This window comes from Equus przewalskii, chromosome 1, assembly GCF_037783145.1.
Source record: "Equus przewalskii isolate Varuska chromosome 1, EquPr2, whole genome shotgun sequence".
Lineage (NCBI taxonomy): Eukaryota > Metazoa > Chordata > Mammalia > Perissodactyla > Equidae > Equus > Equus przewalskii.
Window position 1 is genome coordinate 42,781,826 of NC_091831.1, and position 23,604 is coordinate 42,805,429.

Consider the following 23,604-nt stretch of genomic DNA (forward strand, 5'->3'; position numbering starts at 1 on the left):
GAAATCTGAATTTTAATTTTAATTATGAAAATATAGTTTTATAAACTTTCTTACATTGTTCTTGACATCTGATTGTGAAAATTTATTTCAAGTGAATATGTCTGATTTCTATGTGAAAATGCATTTTTAATCACAGATAAAAATATGATTATGAAAATCTATGCCAAGATATTCCACTTACATATCCACATATTAGATCATAATTACAAGCTTATAATATCCTTTCTATCTAAAGAAATATACTTGGATTTGTCACGAATTGTCTCAGGAGCGTTGAAAACCATGATAATTAGAACTTTTACAAAGTATCCATGTTGATAAAAATAATTACAGAGGAACACAGAGCAGTGATTTCAATCATCATTTCACATGTGAAAATGAAACAGAGAATGGGGCATTTTCTCAAGGTCACACACTAAGTTGGCAATAGAACAAGAAATAGGAGACTCCCTCCTGACATGTTGCCTAGAGTTCTTTACAGGAGAGAACATACTCCTGGCTTGAAAGCGCTTTAGGTAACAATCCTTTGAAATATGTGACCAAGCAACTTAATGTTCATTTTAAACATGCATCAGTTGAGGGTTACTAGTACATCAATTCCAGTCATCATTCCAATATGCTTCCCTTTCCTCTACTTTAAAGATAGGAAAAATCGACGAATTATTTTTCAACTCTGTGGAATGCAGAAGAAACAAACAAAAGTGAAAAGACCAATGGATTATTTTATTCTTTAAAGTATTCGTGACCCATGAGATACCCATGGTATAATTTGCCTGTTAATATCATCTCCCAAAATTTAAATTTTCTTTGCCTAATTACATTGCAAAATTACATGTATCACTATCTGAAAAGTGAAACCAACCACCAGATTGATCTTAATCCAGATTATTTTATGAAGTATGGTTCCAAGAAGTGGACGTATAGAGTTAAGAGGAAAATGAGTGATGTGAGTAAATGAACAGAACATCTATTATGTTGTACTCCAGGTTTGATTTTTTTTAATTTTTATATAGTAAAATGTCTCCTCTTTTTTTTTCTCTTAAAATACCTCTAAATCATTCAGAAATAGTCCAAATGGGCTCCTAAGAAAACAATGGCAATATAATATCTAAATCTATACTTCTAAACAACTAATAAAATAATAACAAGGAATAAATGAGAATAACAAGCTCTTCCTTCTCTCCATAGAATACACTCTGGGGAGACATTCTTTAAATTTGTAAAACTTTGCCAAAGAGATTAATATTCAAAGCCAGAGTGCAGAGTAAATACCATTTGTACTCTAGCAACAACAACAAGAACAAAACTAGGACTCAGAGTTTCTCCACTGGTTGTTTCCTACCCTAGTTATAACGGAATGTACAGAGAACTCTCTTTATTGACTATATAGACAAACACAAGCCATCAATCACATCAACATTCAGAAGAATGAAAGCATTCAAATATGGAATATGGAAGCAGTAAGGATTACTGTTGAATGTCAGTGCAGCCAATGTCACAAAAGCAGCACAACAGAAAAGGAATAGCAATATATATCCCTCTGCAATTGCCTTTTCCACCCCTTTCACTTTCACTAGTTCCAATGTATTAGATTGAACCATAGGAAATTGCCAACAATTGGCCATTTTTAACCTGCAAAAATGGCAACTTCATTTGGTTCAATCTAATAAATGTCTATGTTCATTGTCGTTGAAGCATGCCATAGAATGTAAAATTTATATGTCAGATAAAAAACTCATTATGCTATGAATCAAGCAGAAGTAATATGTGAAAAGAATGTGAAAATCGAATTCTTCCAAATTCATCACTCTCTACTTATTATACCCTTCCATGTGTCTAGATCCAAGACGATTGGCATTGTCTCAGGAAGCAAATTAATACAGTGAATGGAAATATCCACCTACATCACAAGGAAGAATAAACTTTAGAGTTGCTTTATGAATAACATCTATACTTGTTCTGCCTACAGAAACATTTGTCTTGAGGTCATGTCATGAGTCCCTATTATTGATGAGAAACCAGAGATGACTCGGGAAGACTCCAGAAAGTGAATCTGGTTTGAACTCAAGTCTATGTTCCTCATGAGTTGATATATATTCTTAGTAAATTGATTTTGATGCTTGTGCTTTTTCATTATTCCTATATTCTACATTGGAAGATTCTAAAAAGCAGAGATCATATTTGCTGTTTATATATATTCTTTAATATATAAATGGCCATACACTAACTATATTTATTTTAATATGTGGAAAGGCCATCAGTGTTCTAAAATTTTTCATCTAAAATGATTTCCTTGGTACTTTATTCTTTCATGGCATACAAATTGCTTCCTCTAATTGAGCTTGAGCTTTCCAAGTTATTTTTTTATTTGGTGAGGAAGATTCACCCTAAGCTAACATCTGCTACCAGTCTTCCTGTCTCTCTCTTTTTTTTTTTTACTTGAGGAAGATTAGCCCTGAGTGAACATCTGTGCCAATCTTCCTCTATTTTGTGCGTGGGTGCCTCCACAGCATGACTGATGAGTGGAGCAGGTCCACACCTGGATCTGAACCTGTGAACCCTGGGCCACCACAGCAGAACACATGGAACTTTAACCACTGGGCCATGGAGCTTTCCCCTTTTTAAGATTTTATTTAATATGGTTAAGGAAAAAGGATTCACTTAATCTCTTTTACAAAATAAATCCTTAGACTAGCCTACAGACACTTAGTGATGTGGCCCTGCCTTCCTCTTTGGCTTCTGCTGACCCCTGCCTTCTTTTCCTCAAACCCTGAATTTCAACCTTCTTTGTTTTACAATAAATTAGTTACTACCTCAGGGCTATTGCATATGTCCTACTTGCTTCCTAGAAAATACTTCTTTTAACTCATCTTGCATCCAGCTCATCCTTTGGGTCTTACTTTTTAATCCTCAAAAAGGTTGCCTGTCCTCTGAATTGCCAAATAAGATCTTCCCTATTTATCTCTGATTGTGTGCTGTTTGACCAACATTTTCATGCTAATTTAACATCTGTTCCCACTAGATCTCAGGATTCAGGCATTTAGAATATAATAGCCCTCAGTAAATATTTGCTAAAATAATTATTGAGATTATTATTATATTCATGAAACATGTTAATTTTTAAGAATAATAGTATTTGAAGGATGTTCACCAATGTGTTAACCTTAGCTATCTCCTGGCAGAAGAGGTTATAGTATTTTTCTTTTGTGTGTGTGTGTAACTTTATTTTTTTGTGATTAATATGTAGAAATGTTTCTTATGTGGAAAGTCTTGTTCCTTTAAAAATGCTGTTGAAGGATCATGGAAGTTTGCATGGATGAGCATTTGAACTGGAATAGAGGGTTCTTAGAGGAGCGTCTGCACGTGCACAGGCACGGAGATAATTAATGACTGTGTATTTTAAGGGAACAGTTTTCTGTTGTAAGTGTGGTAGAGAATAGTCAGTCTAGTGCCTGGAAAAGTGATAGATCAAATAGTGGAGGACCTCAATGTCTAAATGAAAGTATAGGAACTTTTCTGGATGTTTCTTTTGAAAGTCCTCATGCAAAGAGTTGACGGGATTAGATTGACATTTGAAAATGTGTGGCAAAATGAGTTGTGGATTAGAAGAGGGAGAGAGTGGAGGCAAGAAGATCAGTTATGAGGCCAGATCAGCATTTCAGGGTACAGAAGGTGATGGCCCAAAGTAGAGCAGTGGCTATGGGAGTGCAAAGGAAGGATGGAGATAAGAGATAAGGCAAAGATAGACCAGTATGACCAAATATATGCAATGATACAGAGAGAAGAGTGAAAACTGAATCTAATCCTTTAAGCATAGGTGACAGTAAGAATGGTAATGTCATTTACCAAGATAGGAAACCGAAAGAAAACAGTGGTTTTGAGGTTAAGAGAAAGTGAGTTATGTTTGAATTAGAGGTTGCAATGGAACTTCCAGATAGAAGTGTCCAGTAGGAGAGAGGTGAAAGTTAGAAACGAAGACTTGAAGTCATTAATATAAAAGTAATAACAGATACCATAGGATTATGTAACCTTTCCCCAGTAAGAGAAGTCTGAGCAATAAAAAAGGAGTCCAAAAACAGAAATTTGGGGAAACAACTATATTTCAGTGAACTGGGGCACAGGATTCAGGAAAATTAATTGCAGAGGTGGTATCAGAAAAGAAATGGGAGACTTATTATAGAAACTTAGGGAAAGAGGTTTCAAGAGAGAAAGTTTATTCAAAACGGTCACTTGCTTCCTAGATGTCAGAGGACCCTAAAGCAATGATGATGATAATCACAGCTATCATTTATTGATAGCTTACTCTATGCCAAGCTTGGTTAGAAGACATATTTATTTGTATGTATTAATTCATTTTACACTTAGGATGTGCATTCTAGTACAGAGTTGGAAGTATACATCGTGTTGGAATAACTTCATGACTAAATGGGAAGTAAAGTCGGTGAATGGCATGATACAGCCTTTTCTTCAAGGATGCTTATCTGCTCTGGGGCCAAACTTTCAAATAGCACAGTTGAATTTGCCACAAATGCTCCAATTTTAGTTCGTAATTAATTCAAAGCCTAATTTCATTTTAAGTAGCTCTTTGATGTTTATCGTACCCTTTTAATTTTGAATATCCTACTTGTTGGAGTAAGATTGCCTTTGATTTTGAGATGAAAAGGGTTTATTTTGTTCAACGTGAACTAAACTTAACTATGGACCAACTGCTGCACTTGACTCCGAATGGAGGGCTCTGGCCCATGGATTGCTGGAAGCTCATAAGCAATTGGAGTAGTGTCAGTTTCCATGAAGGCTGGCACTGAGGGAATTTAGGACTCTGTTGACAGCAGTCACATTACTCCAGCTGAAAAGGGAGAACCTCTACTCAGACAGCTAGTTTGCATGAACTGTGTTCTGCTTTGGCCTCATGCACTCTGTGTTTGTTCCCCTGAAATATCCGTCTACTATAGAGTTCTCTAGCAGCCATGAAACACAAGAGAACTGCTTCAGAACAAGAAGGGTCAATGTAAACCCTTGCTATGGATTATTCAGATACTGACAGTGAGTCTACTTTGGGATACAGCGATGATGAAGATTCCAGTGATGAAGGTCAAAGAATATCAGAGTCAGTGCACAGATAACTGTATTTGCAAATATATTTGGGATATTTTTCATGCTCTATAATCTCAGCAAAGGGAATTTCTAATTTCTCAAAAAAATGCTTAAAAAGAGAACACTACTAAACTGCATTGCTTTGACTGTAATTATTCATTAATTAATAACAAGTTTGTGAAATATCTATTAACCTGCCAAATACTAGTTACTTCTGCAGTGGTACATGTTTATTAATGGTCACACTGAAATCAGCTAATACACAGGTGCAGAACTGGATGACTATGAGATTTTATCTTTAAAGACAATGTGCATGTTAGACCTGGACTGTTATGTAGATTCATGTACGTTTACTTACTCTAAAGAAGCAAGCCTAATATGCTGAGCACTCAAAGGCAATATGCATTTGGTGAAAGTTTTTAATTAAGTAGATTAGACATTATGTTATAATTCTAGTCACAAAATTTTCTTTTGGTCAATGTTTTTTCAAAATATCATATATTCTTCTATTAGAAATTATCGAATATCCTGAGCTTCCAAAAAATAAAAAGGAAAGAAAGCTCAGTTTTTAAAAGTAACACCATCTCCTTCTCTCTTCTCTTTCTTCACGTGAAACCCTTGCTAACTTGGCAGATGTGTGTAAAATCAGTACCATAACAGCTATGTATAGATGGAGATAAGTTGAATAACAACATGGAGCTATTAGGACCTCTGCATTATATGAGTATGTAGTATTTTATATCTAAATCCAAATCATATTTACTTTTGCCATGGTCCTTGGGCCTACAAGAGAAATAAGCATACACAGCAAGTCCCAGTATTGTTAGCTTATATAAGTAATATTCTGTCATTAGAAATTTCTGCCAGCTCTCCTAAAATAAAGGATTAACGTATGTCAATACCAGGTCAGACAGCACTTTGTCTCTCACAGGAGCGAGCTCTCTGAGTAAACAGGGATAATATTTTCAGACATCTGCATAGATGGGCATAGTCATAGTGGCACTAAGCACCATAATAGTAAAGATACAATAACAATGTAATGGCAACATGAGTTTGTCATTGAGTGAAGTTGGCATTGAATAATTTCCTGTTGTTGTGTAACATTATTATAAAGCAACATAGCAGCGCTAGGATATAACCATGGATATGAATTCTAATAATTTGAGAATCAAAATGGTTTATTGGATTAGCTTTGCAATTGGGCACCCATAAATATATTTATGCTGTTTTTATTAACAGTTAAATGTAATTTTTATAATGACAGACATTATGACTACTCACTGCTCAGAACTTATTCTACATTAGAATGAATTTAGAATTGTTGTCAAATTAATCCCTGGTAGCACAGTGGACAAGCAGTAGACTGTTGTGGAAACAACGTGCGTTTGGAGTGAGCCAGATCTGTGTTCAAATTCCAGGGCTGGAACTCAACAGCTATGTCTGACTTTGGGTACATTACCTAATATCTATCCCCATGTGTAAATCTGGGATAAATACTCATCTTCTGTTATATGCATTAAGATTTGTACAAATTTTTTAATATAGTTCCTGGTAGATACTTAGATGCTCAATAAATGGCAAATAGTATAATCTATTTTTTAATATGTTGTTTTCCCCCCATGTTATACATCTTTTTATTTTGATATGTATCACTTTACTAGATGCTAAGCCTGATTGTAGGCCATAACTTACAAATTTTCCTTTTTAAAATAAAATGTTTTCAATTTCTATTGACTATGTCACTCTTCTGATCTTTGATTTTTTTCCCATCTACAGTTTAAAATATCTATGTATTTTCTTTTTGTTGCAAGGAAATTGCATTAATTTTTAAAAGTATATCCAATTTAGGCCAGATGACATGGTAAACTTTTAAAATATTGGAAATTTGTGACAAAAGCAATTTTAAAAATTCACGTGCATGGAAAATATCTTCAAAATGGTGCATTATTTATTATATATTCCATTTTTAAGGACTGGGCAATTTTTAATTGTTGAGATGGAAATATGTTTTAAGGAAAGTTAAATGTAATATGATATTTTCCAAAAAGTTATGATTGGTGTTTTGGGTTTTGGTTTTTTAAGACAGCAGTTTGTAATAGTATATGCTGCCATGAGCAAACTCCTAAGATAAATGTCTTTCACACAATTTATGAAAGACCTGCTGGACATTACTGACATTTTCTGCCCGAGTGGTTCACTTTGCCAAAAATTCCCACTCAGAAAGTGATGGTGAAGTTCAAAATATGTCTACTCCTATGAAACAGATAGAAAATCCCCACTTTGTTTTTGGGTGGGAGTGTTTCATACATCATCAGACAGTGCCTCCTTAAGGATGGACATGACAATGTTGGTGATGAGAAGAATCAGAAGTAAAAAAAGGCCGAACACATCCTATTTGCTGGGCATTATTATAAACTTATCTTTGATTATCTTATTGAATACCTCACAGTGAGTGGGCATTCTTATCATTCCCATTTTTACAGATGAGGAAACTGAAGCTTTCACACAACTTGTAGCTTGTCTTATAAAACAGAGACGGTGTGAGTCCAAAGCCTGAGCTCTGCTATATGACCCAAAGGCTCAAGACTATGGTGCCTGTGCCATTCCTGTACCACACACTTACTAAGCATCTCCTATGTGCCCAGCATTCAGGATAAAATGGGGAGCAGAACGGGCCATGGGACCTGCCCTCAAATGGTCTAGTGGGAAGGGGGATAAAGTCATTAACCAAGTGACCATACAAATAAATGTATAAATTACAAGGTGTGACGGGTAGTTGGGACAGAGAGGTATTTAAGGCCATGAGAACAGGTGAACAGGGAACCTGATCTAGTTAATTCAGGGTGGCATCCCTGAGGGAGGGGCACTTAGGCAGAGAGCTAAAAGATAAGCAGGGGTGAACTAGGCAAAGAGTTGGAGAGGAACTTCCTAGTTAGGGAAAGCATGTGAAGAAGAACTCATGACAGGAGGGAGATGAGGTGTTCAGTAACTGAAAGAAGGCCAATGTGACTGGAAGGCAGAGAATATGAGGGAAGCATTGGGAGGATCTTACTAGGAGTTGAGGAGGCTGTAATAAAAATTTTAGAATCAGAAGAGAACATAGTATGGTAGGTGGATTAAAAATATACGATAATCATAGATTTTTTTAAAATAGGAATAACCACTGGGAAACAGAAATGGAAAAGGAATGCCACTAATAAAAGAATATGATAATATAAAACACCTTATAGTTGTTTTAAAATATCAGGACCCCAGTGAAAAGATTAAGAAATCTTATTTAAAGACATAAAACTAGATCTGAACAGATGGAGAGACATGCCATGTTCTTGCATGGAAAATTAATATGATCAGAAAGTCCTTCTTCTGAAATCAATGTATAACTGTAATACAACTGTACCAGAATCCCAATGTGGGTTTCTTTAGAAGTGGGCAAAAAAGTGATTTTAAAGTCTTTGTGAAATGTGAATGCTTAAGAATGTCATCAAGATATTTCTGAAAAAAAAAAAATTTAGTAAGGGGAAACTTTGCTTTACCAAATACTAAATACCAATAGTTATCTATAAAGCAACTGTAATCATAATAGCATGATGTGGCAACAACAAAAGACAAAACATCCGGTGGGAAAAACATAGAGTTTAGAAGTATATGTGAGAATTTAGTGTATTTTGAAAAAACAGAAATCCACTGGGAACATCTTTTAAGGGCCTGTTAGAAACATATGATGTTTTGATCATGATTTTTAGAAAGTACTGTTAACATTATATTATTTCGTACATGTATATCTCTGTAATGTATTTCAAATTTATATTTATCGTTAACTATATTAATGTAGAAATTTTACTTTTATAGGAAAAAGAGTACGTTTTAAAGTATAACAATGTTTTCATGCCAGTGGTACTGTTAAATTTTTAGTAGCTCCAAATGAAATGTGAATGTTAATTTACCAAACCCAACTTTGGCCACTGGATAAGACAAGAGGTATCAGGGCAGATTTTTAAATGTTTAAGAGGTTATAAATATTCCTGCAGTGACAAATTAGATGCTTCTAAAGAGACAGTATATGCATATTTCAATCAGAGTGATTAAGATTTGTCAAATACTCTTGAAGAACCTTAAGTTCTGGTATAGGTGAATAACTGTCTCTTATAAGTTGCTAAAAGGTTAACCACATAAAAACAGATGCTCTAAAGTAAGGAAATAATTAAAATAGATCCATCATTCTCAAGGTTATAATGATAAGTTCATATACAAATGGATTAGAAACTCAATTTCCAGGAATATATCTTTAGGTTCTTTAAAAACTATCTATTCATATTCATTACTTTCTTTATCATTATCCATTTAATTCATTAATTCCCTGAAGAGCACAGGGCATGATGATATAAAATTTTGTTTCACTTGTATAGGTGAAACTTTAGGTTTGAGAATTATAACTACTGGATTATAACTCTAGGATTTGTGTGATTAATGACAAGAGTAAAGTGGTTCCTCAGGACAATGAAATTTGAAACATGAATAAAGCTTAAACCTGGAAGTGAATGAATGAGAACAGTATACATAAGTTAGTATGTTTCCTGAATTAATCACAATGAACACTTTTCTTTTATCTTAAAGGATATTTTAATTCGTCTCTATTTTTTATGTAGGGAAGATGTGAGAACAGCAAATGTAATTGCTGCAGAAGCTGTAACCTGCCTTGTGATCGACAGAGAGTAAGTACCTTGCTTTCTTATGCATCTTGCACACTCATATCAGTGACAAACATAAGTTCCTGGAATTAGGCATCATTTTACAGAGCTATTAATACTTGTTTTATATTTTTTCATTTTGAACTGAGTTCTATATTTGATTCTCCTTCCCTATTATTTTTGGAAGTGGCTGGCTCTGCCATTCTAGCTTTATGATCTTCAGCAAGGTGCTTAACCACTAGCAGCTTCACCTCAGTTCGCTCATTTGTAAACTAGGGATAACGCAACATCACAGGGATACTGTCAAGGTTAACGAGAACACGCAGGGAAAGCATGTGTCCAGGTGTTTCTACTCAGGAAGCACTCAACTAAAGCTAACTGTTTGTGTAAATTTTTAGAACGGTAAAAATAATAATTATTATAGCCCACATATAATTATATTATACTATTATGATATATAATTTTATTATATTACATATAATTATAGTCCATTTCCTAGTGATAATAATATATAGTAATATATAACATATAATAATAAATGTTATTAGGAAATGGACTATCTCTTGAGGATGTTTTAGTTATCTCCTCTACTCTTCCATCCCCAGACTTCTATAATAGAAGCATTTAAGGAAGATACTTTTGGAGAAAGCATTAGTTCTAGACGCAGGCATATATTTAGAGTCATTAAAAGTTTGTTCGATGATGCCTATCCCTGTTCCTTCTCTCCATTCTGGCTTGCTAGTCTCATTGCCTGAATGCTTTATAAGTTAAACTACAAATATCAGATTATTGACTCTCCAAGAGCCTAGATAAGATGCAGGTGTAGTGCTGGAAGCAGTCCTCCAGGCTTTTCCCCATTCCAGCGTGTGTGGGGATGAATTTGTCAGAAAGTGCCTGGCCCAAGGAGAAGAACTGAAACACCCATTTCAGTGGAGCCATTAGTGCTGGAATAGGCTGTGAGTGTCCACGTGGAATGAAACTGAGGGGCCGCATATGAGCTGTCCAGAATGACGGAGTCGAATGTGGAGCTCACGAGGCTCTGGGTGGAGAGGGATCCCACGCAATTTACAAATCTCATTTTTGGGGGCCTCCTGTGCTGGATCTCTAAAACCAGAGCGATGACACCGCTGCAGAATGATAGCCATATCCATGAATGTCTCTGAAATAGATATTCTTCCTCTGGTTCCCAGAAACAACAATTGCCCTTTCATTCTTTCTTTTGTTCGACTACCATTTTACCGAGGATCTACCATGTACAAGGGATGGGGTGAGGTGCCGTGGGAAGAATCAAAGATGTGGCACAGGTCCTGGTTTTACGGGTGAGCTTCTAAAAGAGAAGATGTGGCACGTACACAAATAGCCATCGTGCAAGGCAGAATGCAAGAAGGATCCAGAGAACACATTTATGGGAGTCCAGAAAAGGGAGTGACTCCTTCTGAGGAGAATCAAGAAAGTCTTCATGAAAACAATGATATTATTAGGTGGATCTAAAAGTAGGGTTATATAAATTAAAAAGGACAGGCAATATAAATAGAGTCAACAGCAGAAGCAATACACATAAGAGAACTATAAGCCATTTCAACTGGGTAGAGTGAGGCCGTGTAAAGGTAGTTGGTGGAGGTGTTGTGACAAATAAGTTCACAAACGTGTTGGAGTTGGTTCACCAAGAATATTGAATGTTGAGATACAGGTAATTCTGACAATTTTATGGAGCAAAATAGAGTCACTATACCACTGCATTTGGTAGACTAATCTGAGAATGCTGCATAAGATGAATTACAGGGAGAGGTTGGAGGCAGAATATCTGGTTAGCAGTCAATAGCCCCACTTCGTGCTCATGAGACTATTTATAGAGGGCATGTGTAAGAATGAAGAGAGAAAATCGGAGGGCTTAACACTTGACTTAATGTGAAGGGCAAGGGAGAAATTAGGGGTGTAGTCAGGATTGAGAAGATCTGGAAGGAATATAGAAGAGGAATTAGTTTGGGAGGCACAATGGTATTCCACTAAAATTCTAATGAATTTGACATACAAGTTGGACACTCAAGAACAGATACTCCGCAGGAGGTAGAAAAATGTGGGACAAGATCTCTTGTTAGAGTTAACTTAAAAATTGCTTACATAGAGTTAATAGCTGAAGCCATGAGACTGGATGGAATTGCATGAAAGAATAGAGAAGATAGAAGGACCAAATTTAGAATTTAGGAAAATTCTAACATTTAGGAGAGGAGGGAAGAAAAACCAGTGAATAAAACTGAGATGTTAATAATCAGAGCAGTATAGGAAATCTCAGGAACCAAGAGAAGATTTCAAGAGTAAAACAATATCAGCAGAGTAAATGCTAGTGAGAAGCCAAGAAACATACAGAGAAAAGGGCAAGAGGTTTAGTAACCTGGGAGAAAAGAGTTTTAACAAAGTGATGGGAATGGAACCCAGATTACAAACAGTGAGTGGGTGTTGAGGAAATGAAAGCACTGAGACTAAGGGGTTTTACCTTTCAAGAAATTTGGTTAAAAAAAGAAGAAAGAGAAAGAGAGAGGGAGCATTTTGCATTCATGGGCTCTTGGTAAGTTTCCTTTTTTTTTTTTTTTTTTTGAGGAAGAGTAGCCCTGAGCTAACATCTGCTGCCAATCTTCTTCTTTTTGCTGAGGAAGACTGGCCCTGAGCTGGCATTCATGTCCATCTTCCTCCACTTTATAAGCGGGACACCTGCCACAGCATGGCTTAACAAGCGGTGCCATGTCCCCACCCGGCATCCGAACCAATGAACCCTGGCCGCCAAAGTGGAGCATGCAAACTTAACCACTGGGCCACTGGGCCAGGCCCCGGGAAAGTTTCCTTTTGATGGGTCTATACAAGCATCGAGGAAGATGGAGCAAAAGAAATACTAAAGAGAATATTGGATGGAGATGGGGCCACAGGGGAAGAAACTGTGGGCAAACAAGGAAAGGTTACTTGAAGAACATATGTTTCTTTTCTCATTTTTCTGAAATAGCCAAAAAGAGGAGAGGTAGAAAATTTGTAGATATGTATATAAGGAAAGTTGTGGGAACTTGGATGGCCTTAACCTTGGCTCTAAAGCATAAAGTGAGAAAATCTGGTGAGAGAAGGAGTGAGAGAGGGGCTGAGGGTTTGCCAGCTGATGGTGGGTGGATGGAAATCATATTAGTTTATATCCCTACTGTCCTTTATAATTTGTGAATTTCCTCCTGTTTGAGATCCCACCTGGAAGGCAGGTAGGATGTTTTAACAGAAGAGGAAACCGAAGCCCATAGAAGTTTAATAACTTGCTAAGGTCTCATGATAAATGGTAAAGCCCAGATTAATCTAATCAGAGACACATGCCGAATGAGACTTTGTAAGTCATCTACTCCAGCTCCTTCAATTTAGTTAACTGAGGTCCTGAGAGATAAAAGAGCATCAAATAGCATCACACACATGCTTTTTCTCTCATCCTAATTTTCTCTTTTTTCAACACTATTTAGATATGTTGTGCAATGAGGAGTGCATGGGCTTTGTCAAATAAAGCTCAATATTTGAAGCTTGACTGCACCATGTTTTAAGAATATGGGCAAATTACTTAAATTCTAAGTCTTAGTTTCCATATCTATGTAACGGGATAATGTTACCTGAATTATAAAATTGGTTTGAAGATCAAACAAGACATGTAGTAGGCACTCAATAAATGTGCCCTTCCTCTTCTTACGGAAGGCTTAGGAATCCCTTGGACTTAGCAGTTTTTTTCTGTAGTCAGCATAGGTTTATCTTCAGGGAAATATACAGAGGGAACACTTTGGGAAAGGTCTAACTTTAAATGTAAATATAGAGAAGATAGCTTGAGTCTAGAACTCAAGAAGTGCATCTGTATACTCAGGAGAGAAATTGAGCTTCCCACCAAATGTTGAATTCACAGCTTAAAAAAATCTCTAACTGTAACTGAAGGATTCTGTCAAAAGCCTGCTGCTGGTACCTAATTTATGGCCAATTAGAGGAGCACCAGGGCTTCATCCCGTGCAAACAGATGGCGTACATTAGAACTGTCAACAAAAGAAGCTTCTTTCACAAATTTACAAGCAAGGTACCATGTTACATAAGCCAGTGATTATGCTTTATCATTCCAGAGGGAGAGCGAGAGAACATTATTGTAACTAATCATGCACATCAGAAATATTTTTTTAAAAATGCTCATTGACAAACTAGAAAATGATAAACAGATATGTGATTTCCTCAAAAAGCGTTCTCTGAGGATTGGTTTCTTGCAGCCTAATTGTCACCTTAATAACTATCTGCAGTGATTTCAAAATTTGTGAAAATTGACTAAAAAAATGTTAGTCTAACAAAACAATCTATTTTCATTAATACATTTCTCAAATATATTTAAAAAATCTAGTATCATTAGCCCCTCTTGATTTGGAATCCATGAAAAGAAACAAATATAAAACTAAGTACATTATTGTGTTCTCTAATCAGTTATGCAATGTCTACTTCTTCATTAGCCTGAGAAATTGTTGATGAAGCTAGAAGTTCAAGTAAGATTATTTTTTGACATATTGAGATCATTGTTAAAGACAGTAACATAACTACTAGTATGTATTAAAAGAATTACATATTTTTCCTCAGAAAATTAAGACCTAAGTTAGAGTTCTAACACTATCCCTGATTTACTGTGTAACCTCTAAGATGTAGCCATACTGGTCATAGAAATTGGAATTTTTTATACTGATTGGTAAATAGCAGTGGTCGAGGCTCCCTGTGTGTGCCTCCTAGCCCGATGCTGTCCTGGTCATCTGATTCCCCAACCCAGGATTCTCCAGATCTTTTGTTGATTCAACAACTAAATGGTGACATCTGGCAAACACCAGGACCATCATCCATTCTGATAGGTCACTTCCTGCACCATACTGATTGTTAATTATTTTGACTGCCCGCCTTGGCAACATCAAGCTAAAATGACGTTTTATCACTATTGGTTTTCAAACTTTTGTTTTACTAAGCCCATTGTTTAAATAAACTAAATTAGAAAGAAAACAGAGGAACTTTTCTGGCTCTATGGGGGTAAGACCCCTAGAGTACCCAGGGGTCTTCGCTCTCTCCCTCCAAATCATTCCAGGTAACACCTAAGGCCCTCCATGAGACCCCATTAGTCACGGACTACGAAGCAACTCATAAGAGTTGGTCTCCAGACCCATAAAAAATAGTATAGCAAACAGATTCCAGTAAAGATTAGACACAGAGAAAAAGTCACTGGAATTGGTAAACCAAAGACTATTTTTCAACACCGAAACTGGAGCCTAGGTATTAAAACTGGGATTAGAGCCAGACTAGGAAATGTTGATGTTTATTCATTAAGAAAGATAGTAATGGATGCCTGCTTCCTGTCTCAGATACTAGGGCTACTGAGATGAACCAGACACAAATTCAGCATAGGTTTGAAAACAATATATGGGACTGGCTCAATTAGAGACAAATCTGTGCTTATATTAAAATGTTTTTTTTTTTCTTTGCCAGCGCTAGTAGCAAAGCCCCATAGCTTTCTAGTCACGCTGCCCTCCACATGTCGCCTCTTTCTAGTACTAGTTTCTAGCTCTTTAGCCACGCCTGCATCAGTCTCCAAAGATAGAGCCTCTGATCCTGGCCTATACCCAGATTTCCTCCCAGCCTTCTTGCCTGTGGTGGGTTGGTGCCTTCCTCCACTCCTCTTTGCTGTGGCTATTTAGGTGTTCAATTCAAGCTTGAGGAAAACAAACTAAAATACTGAATCCATGCTCTCAGCCAGGTAGGTCAAACCGTGGACCAGCCAGGCAGGAGGCTGAGGAGCCATCTATATCAGGACTCAGAATGTCAGAGGAGAGGGAAATATATGGAGAAAATACTATTTATCCAACTTCTCTTGGAGAGGTTTCTGATAAGCAACTTGGTGGGGGGTTGAGGCTCACCAAGGCTCATGTTCCAGGAAGAGTAGATGATGACTAAACCCAACCAAAATGGTGGGTTGTGTTAAGAGCAGGAGTTTTATATTCTGAGTGGGGTATGCAAGTGTGAAGCCAGAGCTGCCTGACTTAAACCAGAGGTCAGGAAACTTTTCCTGTGAAGGGTCAGGTAATAAATATTTTATGCTTGTGGGCCAAATCATCTTTGTTGCAACTAGTCACCTCTGCGGTTGTCATGCAGAAGCAACCAAAGACATAAATGAATGAGCAGGGCTGTGCTCCAATAAAACTTTTTTTTATGGATGCTAAACTTTGAATTTCAGATTATTTTCATATGTCAAGAAGTATTGTTTGTCTTTTAAGACTTTTTTATTCCCACCCTTTAAAATCATTCTTAGCGAACAGCCATACAAAAAAACAGACAATGGGCTGAATTTGGCCTGGGAGCCACAGTTTGCTGACCCCTGACTTAAGCAATATTTGAGAGTTGAGCACTGCCCCACTGGTCCTATTCTGATCTTCTTCCATGCTGTGCTCAGCATGTCTTTTAAACAAAGCAAATACGTAAAGAATACTGATTTGAAGTGCCCTCCAGAGTTGGTCCTCCAGATGCCATCTGTCCACCAGCCTTCTGCTCTCAACACCCTTTCCCTCCACGTCCCTTATCCTCTTTACTCTTCTGTAGGCACTACCATTTCCCATTACATTCCCCCCTACACACACGTATTCATATACACACACACGAGCACACACACACAGTGTGTATTTGATCCCCACACTTCTTTTTTTTTATAATTTAAAAAAAATTTATTTTATTTTTGCAGTAACATTGGATTATAACATTATATAGCTTTCAGATGTACATCATAATAAATTTTGAATTCTGTGTAGATTACATCATGTTCACCACCCAAAAACTAATTATAGTCCATCCCCTCACATGTGGACCTAACCACCCCTTTTGCCCTCCCCTTACCCCCTTCCCCCATGGTAACCACCAATCCAATCTCTGTTTCTATGTGTTTGTTTGTGGTTGTTTTCATCTTCTAGTTGTGAGTGAGATCATACGGTGTTTGACTTTCTCCCTCTGACTTATTTCCCTTCGCGTAATAGCCCTGAGGTCCATCCATGTTGTCACAAATGGCAGGATTTCATCATTTCTTATGGCTGAGTAGTATTCCATTGTGTAAAAATACCACATCTTCTTTATCCATTTGTCACTTGATGGGCATCTAGGTTGCTTCCAAGTCTTGGCTATTGTGAATAATGCTGCAAGGAACATAGGGGTGCATGTATCTTTATTCGTTTGTGTTTTCAAGTTCTTTGGATAAATACCCAGCAGTGGGATAGCTGGAGCATATGGTAGATCTATTCTTAATTTTCTGAGGAAACTCCATACTGCTTTCCATAGTACCTGCACCAGTTTGCACTCCCACCAGCAGTGTACAAGGGTTCCCTTATCTCCACATCCTCTCCAACACTTGTTTCCTGTCTTGTTAATTATAGCCATTCTGACCAGAGTGAGGTGATACCTCATTGTAGTTTAGATTTGCATTTCCCTGGTAATTAGTGAGGTTGAACATCTTTTCATCTGCCTGTTGGCCATCCACATGTCTTCTTTGGGAAATCTCTGTTCAGATCTTTTGCCCATTTTTGAATTGGGCTGTTAGTGTTTTTGTTGTTGAGCTGTATGAGTTCTTTGTATATTTTGGATATTAACCCCTTATCTGATATATGGTTTGCAAATATCTTCTCCCAATTGTGAGGTTGTCTTTTCGGTTTTTTTTTGATGGTTTCCTTTGCTGTGCAGAAGCTTTTTAGTTTGATGTAGTCCCATTTGTTCATTTTTTCTTTTGTTTCCCGTGCCTGGTCAGACATGATACTTGAAAATATGCTGCTCAGACCGATGTCAAAGAGCATACTGGCTATATTTTCTTCTAGAAGTTTCATGGTTTGAGGTCTTACATTCAAGTCTAATCCATTTGTAGTTGATTTTTGTGCATGGTGTACGGTAATGGTCTACTTTCATTCTTTTGCATGTAGCTGTCCAGTTTTCCCAGCACCATTTATTGAAGAGACTCTCCTTTCTCCATTGTATGCTCTTGGCTCCCTTGTCGAATATTAGCTGTCCATAAATCTGATCCCCACACTTCTTAGTTCCACTCTTGCATTCTCTAGAACTTCGCTTCAGGCTTTGCATTCATTTGTGTAACAGCTAATTAAAGCTTAAAAAGGTTCTCTGCAAGAGTTATTTGCATTTTGATAATATGCCCCTGAAGACTAAAAAATTGTGACAATCCAAAAGATTTTAGAATTTCAGATGCCATGGGTAGAGAGGGGAAAGACAATAGAGGAAGGATTTGGGGACTGGAGAACATTTCAGGCACCACTCTAACCCCACCAACCAGGTCAGTCTCAGGAAGGCCGCTGCACCAGTGGTATTTGCCCCGCCTAGGTCACCTGTGTCTGTGTCTTTATACTGCTTGCCATTCTGTGTCCACGTGATAGGACTATAGGGTCTCCACGTGCCACCTTTCTTGTAGTCACACTACTTAACTGATAAGGTGATAAACTTAAAATATTTCACAGCCTCAGCCTTTCCTACAGCCTAAGTGAATTTTATTTTTCTTCATTTTCCAGAAAGAAATCTGGGGTAATGTGAGGATATTGGCAGGATGATTACAAGAAAACAAATGTGTCTTACTAGAATGGTGTCTGATGACATCATCTGGTCTTGTCTTTTTTATGGAGCTGTTGTAGATTGCTGTGCTTTACAAAAAATATTTATTAAGCAGGAGGGATAAAATCCAGAAGTTTAGAAGAAAGAGAGACATTATATTGGTTCAATTTAATGATGGGAGTTGAATTATGGCATGCCCTGAGCAAGCATAATCTAACTACAAAATAAATGCATTTCCATTGGAAAAGGAGTATATCCAGAGACGGTATTCATGGTTTATGGGAAGAGGTAAGTGGGACAGCTCTTCATCTTTTGTGCCTATCCTGGTATTTTAAAAGGGTAGACCGTCCTACCACTGCAAGTCCTCATCGAAATGTTATGTGGCACCGCTGACTAGAGAACTCACTAGAGGTCTCTTGCTTCATCCACCCAACTAAAACTTACTGTTTGCCTGCCATATGTTAGCCACTCACACATCTTGTCTTTTGGGGATTTAAAGGCAAATATGTAAATATTATATTACTAATTTCTATCCCTGTTGTATGAGTAGTTTCCAGCTCTAATCTCTCAAGTCACAAACCCACAGAGGTTCTAATAGTACCCTTTGGTACTTTTTGACTCTGTTCAAACTAAATGAAGTCCAATGTCATTAATATGTCGATGAGCCATTAATCAAAACTTACTACATTTTTTGTTTAAAAATTTTTACATGGTAGCTGGATTAATCAAAACATCATAGCAAAGAGTTAAGAAGGAGAAGTAGGAAGGACCTTATAGACCAGGTCTTGACAAACTTTTTCTACAAAGGGCAAGATAGTAAATATTTCCGGTTTTGTGGGTCAGACCGTATCTGTCACAAAAGCTTAACTCTGCCATTTGGCCCAAGGGCTGTAGTTTGCTAAGCCCTATTATAGATCAGCTTTATTTTACAGATGAGGAAGTTGAGGCCCAGAAGTGTCAGGTACACTTAAATCACAATGTTTAATAATAAGAGTTTGTCAAGATGGATACTGCGTTCACATTTTTATATTCTAATGCATTTGTTGTATCCTAGAATTTTAGAACTTCATGAGACCTTGAAAAACCTCTCTTCCAAATCCTTTAGTTTAGAAATGAGAAAGGTGAGTCCTGGAAGGAATATGGATTGTCCAAGCTCTTTAGTGCCAAGGATGGGATGACAACACGGGTCTCATGACATCTTCTTCAGTGCTTTTACACCTGAAGCACATCATGATTTAAATTACCAAGATAGAAAACTCATGAATTTATTAATTCAATAAGCACATATTGAATATCCACTGTTTCTTAAGCTCTAGGGTCAGTGCTGTGATAAACAGAAATGCATAAAAAGAGGCAGCTGACTTCAAGAAGCTTAGAATCCTGAAAATGAACAAAGAATGCAATGATATCATCCAAAAAATGTCCACCTGAAAAAGAAGAAATTGATAGTTTATGAATCGAGCTTAAAAAATTTCATTGAATTAAACTGAAATGACTCCTATTACTTCTAAGAAAAAAGATTAGTGGGTAGAATCTTTCACTTCCAAATGACTCTCCAAATGGGTATCAACCTCACTGTGTCAAATTGCCACCATCCTGGTTAAATAGTTGGAATCACTGAATTAAAATGACAGTTTCATTATTTCAATTAGTTGATTTCATCAAAAATATTTGGAAGCTTTACTCAGTCACTTCCCTGACCTTCCATAATAAGTTGGGTTCTCCTATTGATTTTCACTGTACCATCCTCTACTTGCTGTGTCATACTTTTAATACACTGTTTATCTGTTTTGACTTGTGAGCTGCAAGCTTGAGGAAGACAGAAACTGTGCTTACTTTGTTCACTGCTGCATCCCCAGTTCTTAGCACAATGTCAAAAAGTATAATAAGCACTCACTAGCTATCAGTTGGAATGAATGAAGGAGTAATGCTGTATTGGTCTGGATCTAATCAAGAGAAAGACAGCACACAGTAATCTGAACAGGAAATGTTTATTACAAAGAATTAGCAACTATAGCAGGGGATTGTAGTAATGAGGAATTAAAAGTGAAGAGAACTCTGAAGAACATAGAAATAGCAGATATAAGTAGTCACTAATCCAAGGCCTGAGAGAGAGTACTCAAGGGAGACCCACCCCCCTCACCCTCCTTTCTCCATCCTCCATTCGGCCCTGCTGCGACTAAGAACCACATCTTGTTATGGAGTAGGGTTCCTGAAACTCAGCACTACTGACATTTTGGGTCAGTTGTGTTTTATGGGGTGCTGTTGTGTGCATTGTAAGATGTTTATCAGCATCCTGACCTCCACCTGCTATATACTAGCAACATTCTCTGTCCCTCACCTTCCTCAATGTGAGGAACTAAAAGTGTCTCCAGACATTGGCAAATGTACTCTGCAGGACAAAAATCACCCCAGCTGGGAAGGACATAGCCGTGGCTTGCTGGATGGCAGTGAAGTGCTGTGATGCCATGGCAGTAGATCTTGTGTCAGAAATCTACCCTGTAGGGTTCCAGGGAAAGCTGTTCACAGGGAAATATAAAATGACCTGGGGCGAAGTCTGCTGGGGAAGCTGCTGGCCTTCATGTGCTATGTAGCTGGGCACTAGAGAAACTGCAAAAACCTACCAAGCACAATGGAACAAAGAAGCAAAACCCTTTACTCTCACAGTGTCTCCCCAATGACCTCTACTGGCAAAGTTTCAGTACCAGTTGGCAAAGAAAACAGTTTAAATAGCTCAGATCCATTTTTACAGAGTGGTCAAAAGGGTGAATTTAGAGCTGACAGGCGATAAATCAATAACCAGTACAGATTCCAAACCAAATCTTATTTTGAAGTCTAGAGCTATAAAGATACATAGAAAAGTCTTTGCCTGCCTTGGAGTAACCCCTGGTCAAAACAGATGCATTAAAAAAAAATCAACCTGAGGGCCAGCCCTGTGGCTGAGTGGTTAAAGTTCCATGCACTCTGCTTCGATGGCCTGGGTTTGCAGGTTCAGATCCTGGGCAAAGACTTACTCCACTCATCAGCCATGCTGTGGAGGCCTCCCACATACAAAATAGAGGAAGACTGGCATGGATGTTAGCTCAGGGTGAATCTTCCTCATCAAAAAAAAAAGGTCAACCTGAGAAACTGCTATTCCAATATGAACAAAATATTTGGGGAGAATGGAGGTTGGAGGAATGTGTTCTGCCTGTAGCATCCCAGAGGACATGCTGGACAAAGTGATATGAATTGAGTTTTTAAGCTTGAGGAGGGATTTTACAAGTGAAGAAGGGAACGTGAAGATGGCTCCTGCTGAGGGAAGGACATACATAAAAACAAGGAATTTGGAAAGGCCATTGTATAGCAATAAGTGGGATATGGCAAGAACAGGATTTCTGAGTCGCAGAACTGGAGTCAGTTAGACAGGTGGTGTACTGTGAAATAAGGTTTGAAAGAAGAGATGGAGGCAGATTATGAATAAATCTTCTACAAACTAAAAGAATACGGATTTTATCCTCTGGGCAATGAGGAACCAACAGAGGGCTGTTGCTACTGCAGTTTGTATTTGTTTTCGAAGGAAGGGCGTGGAAGATTGATTCCACTGAGGAGGAACTCAAGCAGGGAGGCTGTTAGGAGATTTGCAACAGCCCTCGGGATTGTTCACTGGAGTTTGAGTCAAAACTTGACCCTGAAGTGGATTTGGGGGAATAATTAAATGTAGGATGTAAGAGAGAGGTGCTTTTATCTTGGGAGACTTCGTGGATGTCTGTAACAGACCAAGAGTATGGGAGATAAAGCAGGTTGATCTGGAAGTCCTCAGTTGATTCAATTATGGATATTTCAGGTTCAAACCACCTAAGTGATATGGAGATATTCAGATGGAGAAGTCCATTGGCAGTTAAAAATGAGAGTTTTTTTCTTCCTGACTATTAGGTGATGAATGGAAATTGATGTTGAATTCACAGTTAATCAATTTAAAAATATTACGATCACAGCTTTGGTTTGGTTAATTAGAAGATTGTTTTGTTTTATGCTAATGGATAAATTATTCATTTTTTCCCATAAATGCTTAAAATCTTTCTCTATTTCCAAGCCTTGCAATTTTTCTTTCCATCAGATGTTTTAAAAACTGTTATTCAGAGATTCAGCAGTGTCTTTGGAACTCATAAACAAGTTGTGTGGCTGAATAAGAAAATCTGTGAAAACTTTCATTTCCAAATCTGAAAAATCAAACTTATTTTCTTCAATTAAAAAGGTAGTATTTAAAATTTCATATTTGAAATTCTCTTTAGAAGTTTTCTGTATGGTGTTTTTGGCTGTTTCTTTGGAGAGGGGATTACAATGTCCCTTGTGTTCTAGAGATAAAGCAAGGAGGGGGAAATACCAGGATCCATTTCTGACAGAAACTTGACAATCAGTTTAAAAATCAACAGCATAGGGCCTGGCCCCATGGCCTAGTGGTTAAGGTTTCATGCACTCTGCTTTGGCAGTCCAGGTTCACAGGTTTGGACCCCTGATGTGGACCTACTCCACTAACCAGCCATGCTGTGGCAGTGTTCTACATATAGAAAGTAGAGAAAGATTGGCACAGATGTTAGCTCAGAGCTAATTTTCCTTAAGAAAAAAAAAGAGGAAGATTGGCAGCGGACATTACCTCTGGGTGAATCTTCCTTGGCAAAAAACATAAAATCAACAGTGTAATTGTTAAGTTCGAAAGTTGAATTCTGCTTTAGATGTTGACATTGCTTTTTGGTAGAGTTAAGTGGTTTTGCTTACTTTAGTAGGCACACTTCCCCAGTGAGACAGTTATTATTGGCCCAGCTGGGTCATAAAGATCTAAGACTTTCCTTTTCTTTTCAATATGTCTAGCACTTGGTGCTCATTTTGAAACTTATAGCATAGTCCATGTATTGGATTAGCGTCCTCTACAATAACAGTGAAATCTTATTCCCAGACTAAGCTTTACTCACAAAAGAGGACCTTACAGAATTTACTAGCATGAGTGAAGTGTAAAGGTCATATTATGTACCGCCCTGATGCAATCATGCAGTTGAACTAATATTAAAACAGAAGCCAGACTAGCAGAGTCAAATCTTGAGGACGATGCTGTCCTCCCAGATAAGCTGGAGATATTATATTTTCATCTAGATGAGAAATCCATTTGGGCTGAGTGAGGACTTTTATTTATTTATGTTGCATTATTCACACAGGGTTGACTTTTTCTCTCTTC

General features: G+C 37.4%; 1 protein-coding gene across 5 annotated transcripts in view; it reads left to right on the forward strand.

Moving 5' to 3' along the window:
* Positions 1-23,604, forward strand: part of PRKG1 (protein kinase cGMP-dependent 1) — a 1,115,575-nt gene that overhangs the window by 963,541 nt on the left and 128,430 nt on the right. For 4 of the 5 annotated variants that reach the window (XM_070562421.1, XM_070562430.1, XM_070562440.1 and 1 more), the window contains one exon: positions 9,741-9,806. In XM_070562421.1, coding sequence (XP_070418522.1) covers positions 9,741-9,806 — 66 coding nt within the window. Of the gene's footprint in view, positions 1-4,836; positions 5,108-9,740; positions 9,807-23,604 lie in introns of those variants that run through there. The other variant, XM_008538230.2, reaches the window with a different exon arrangement.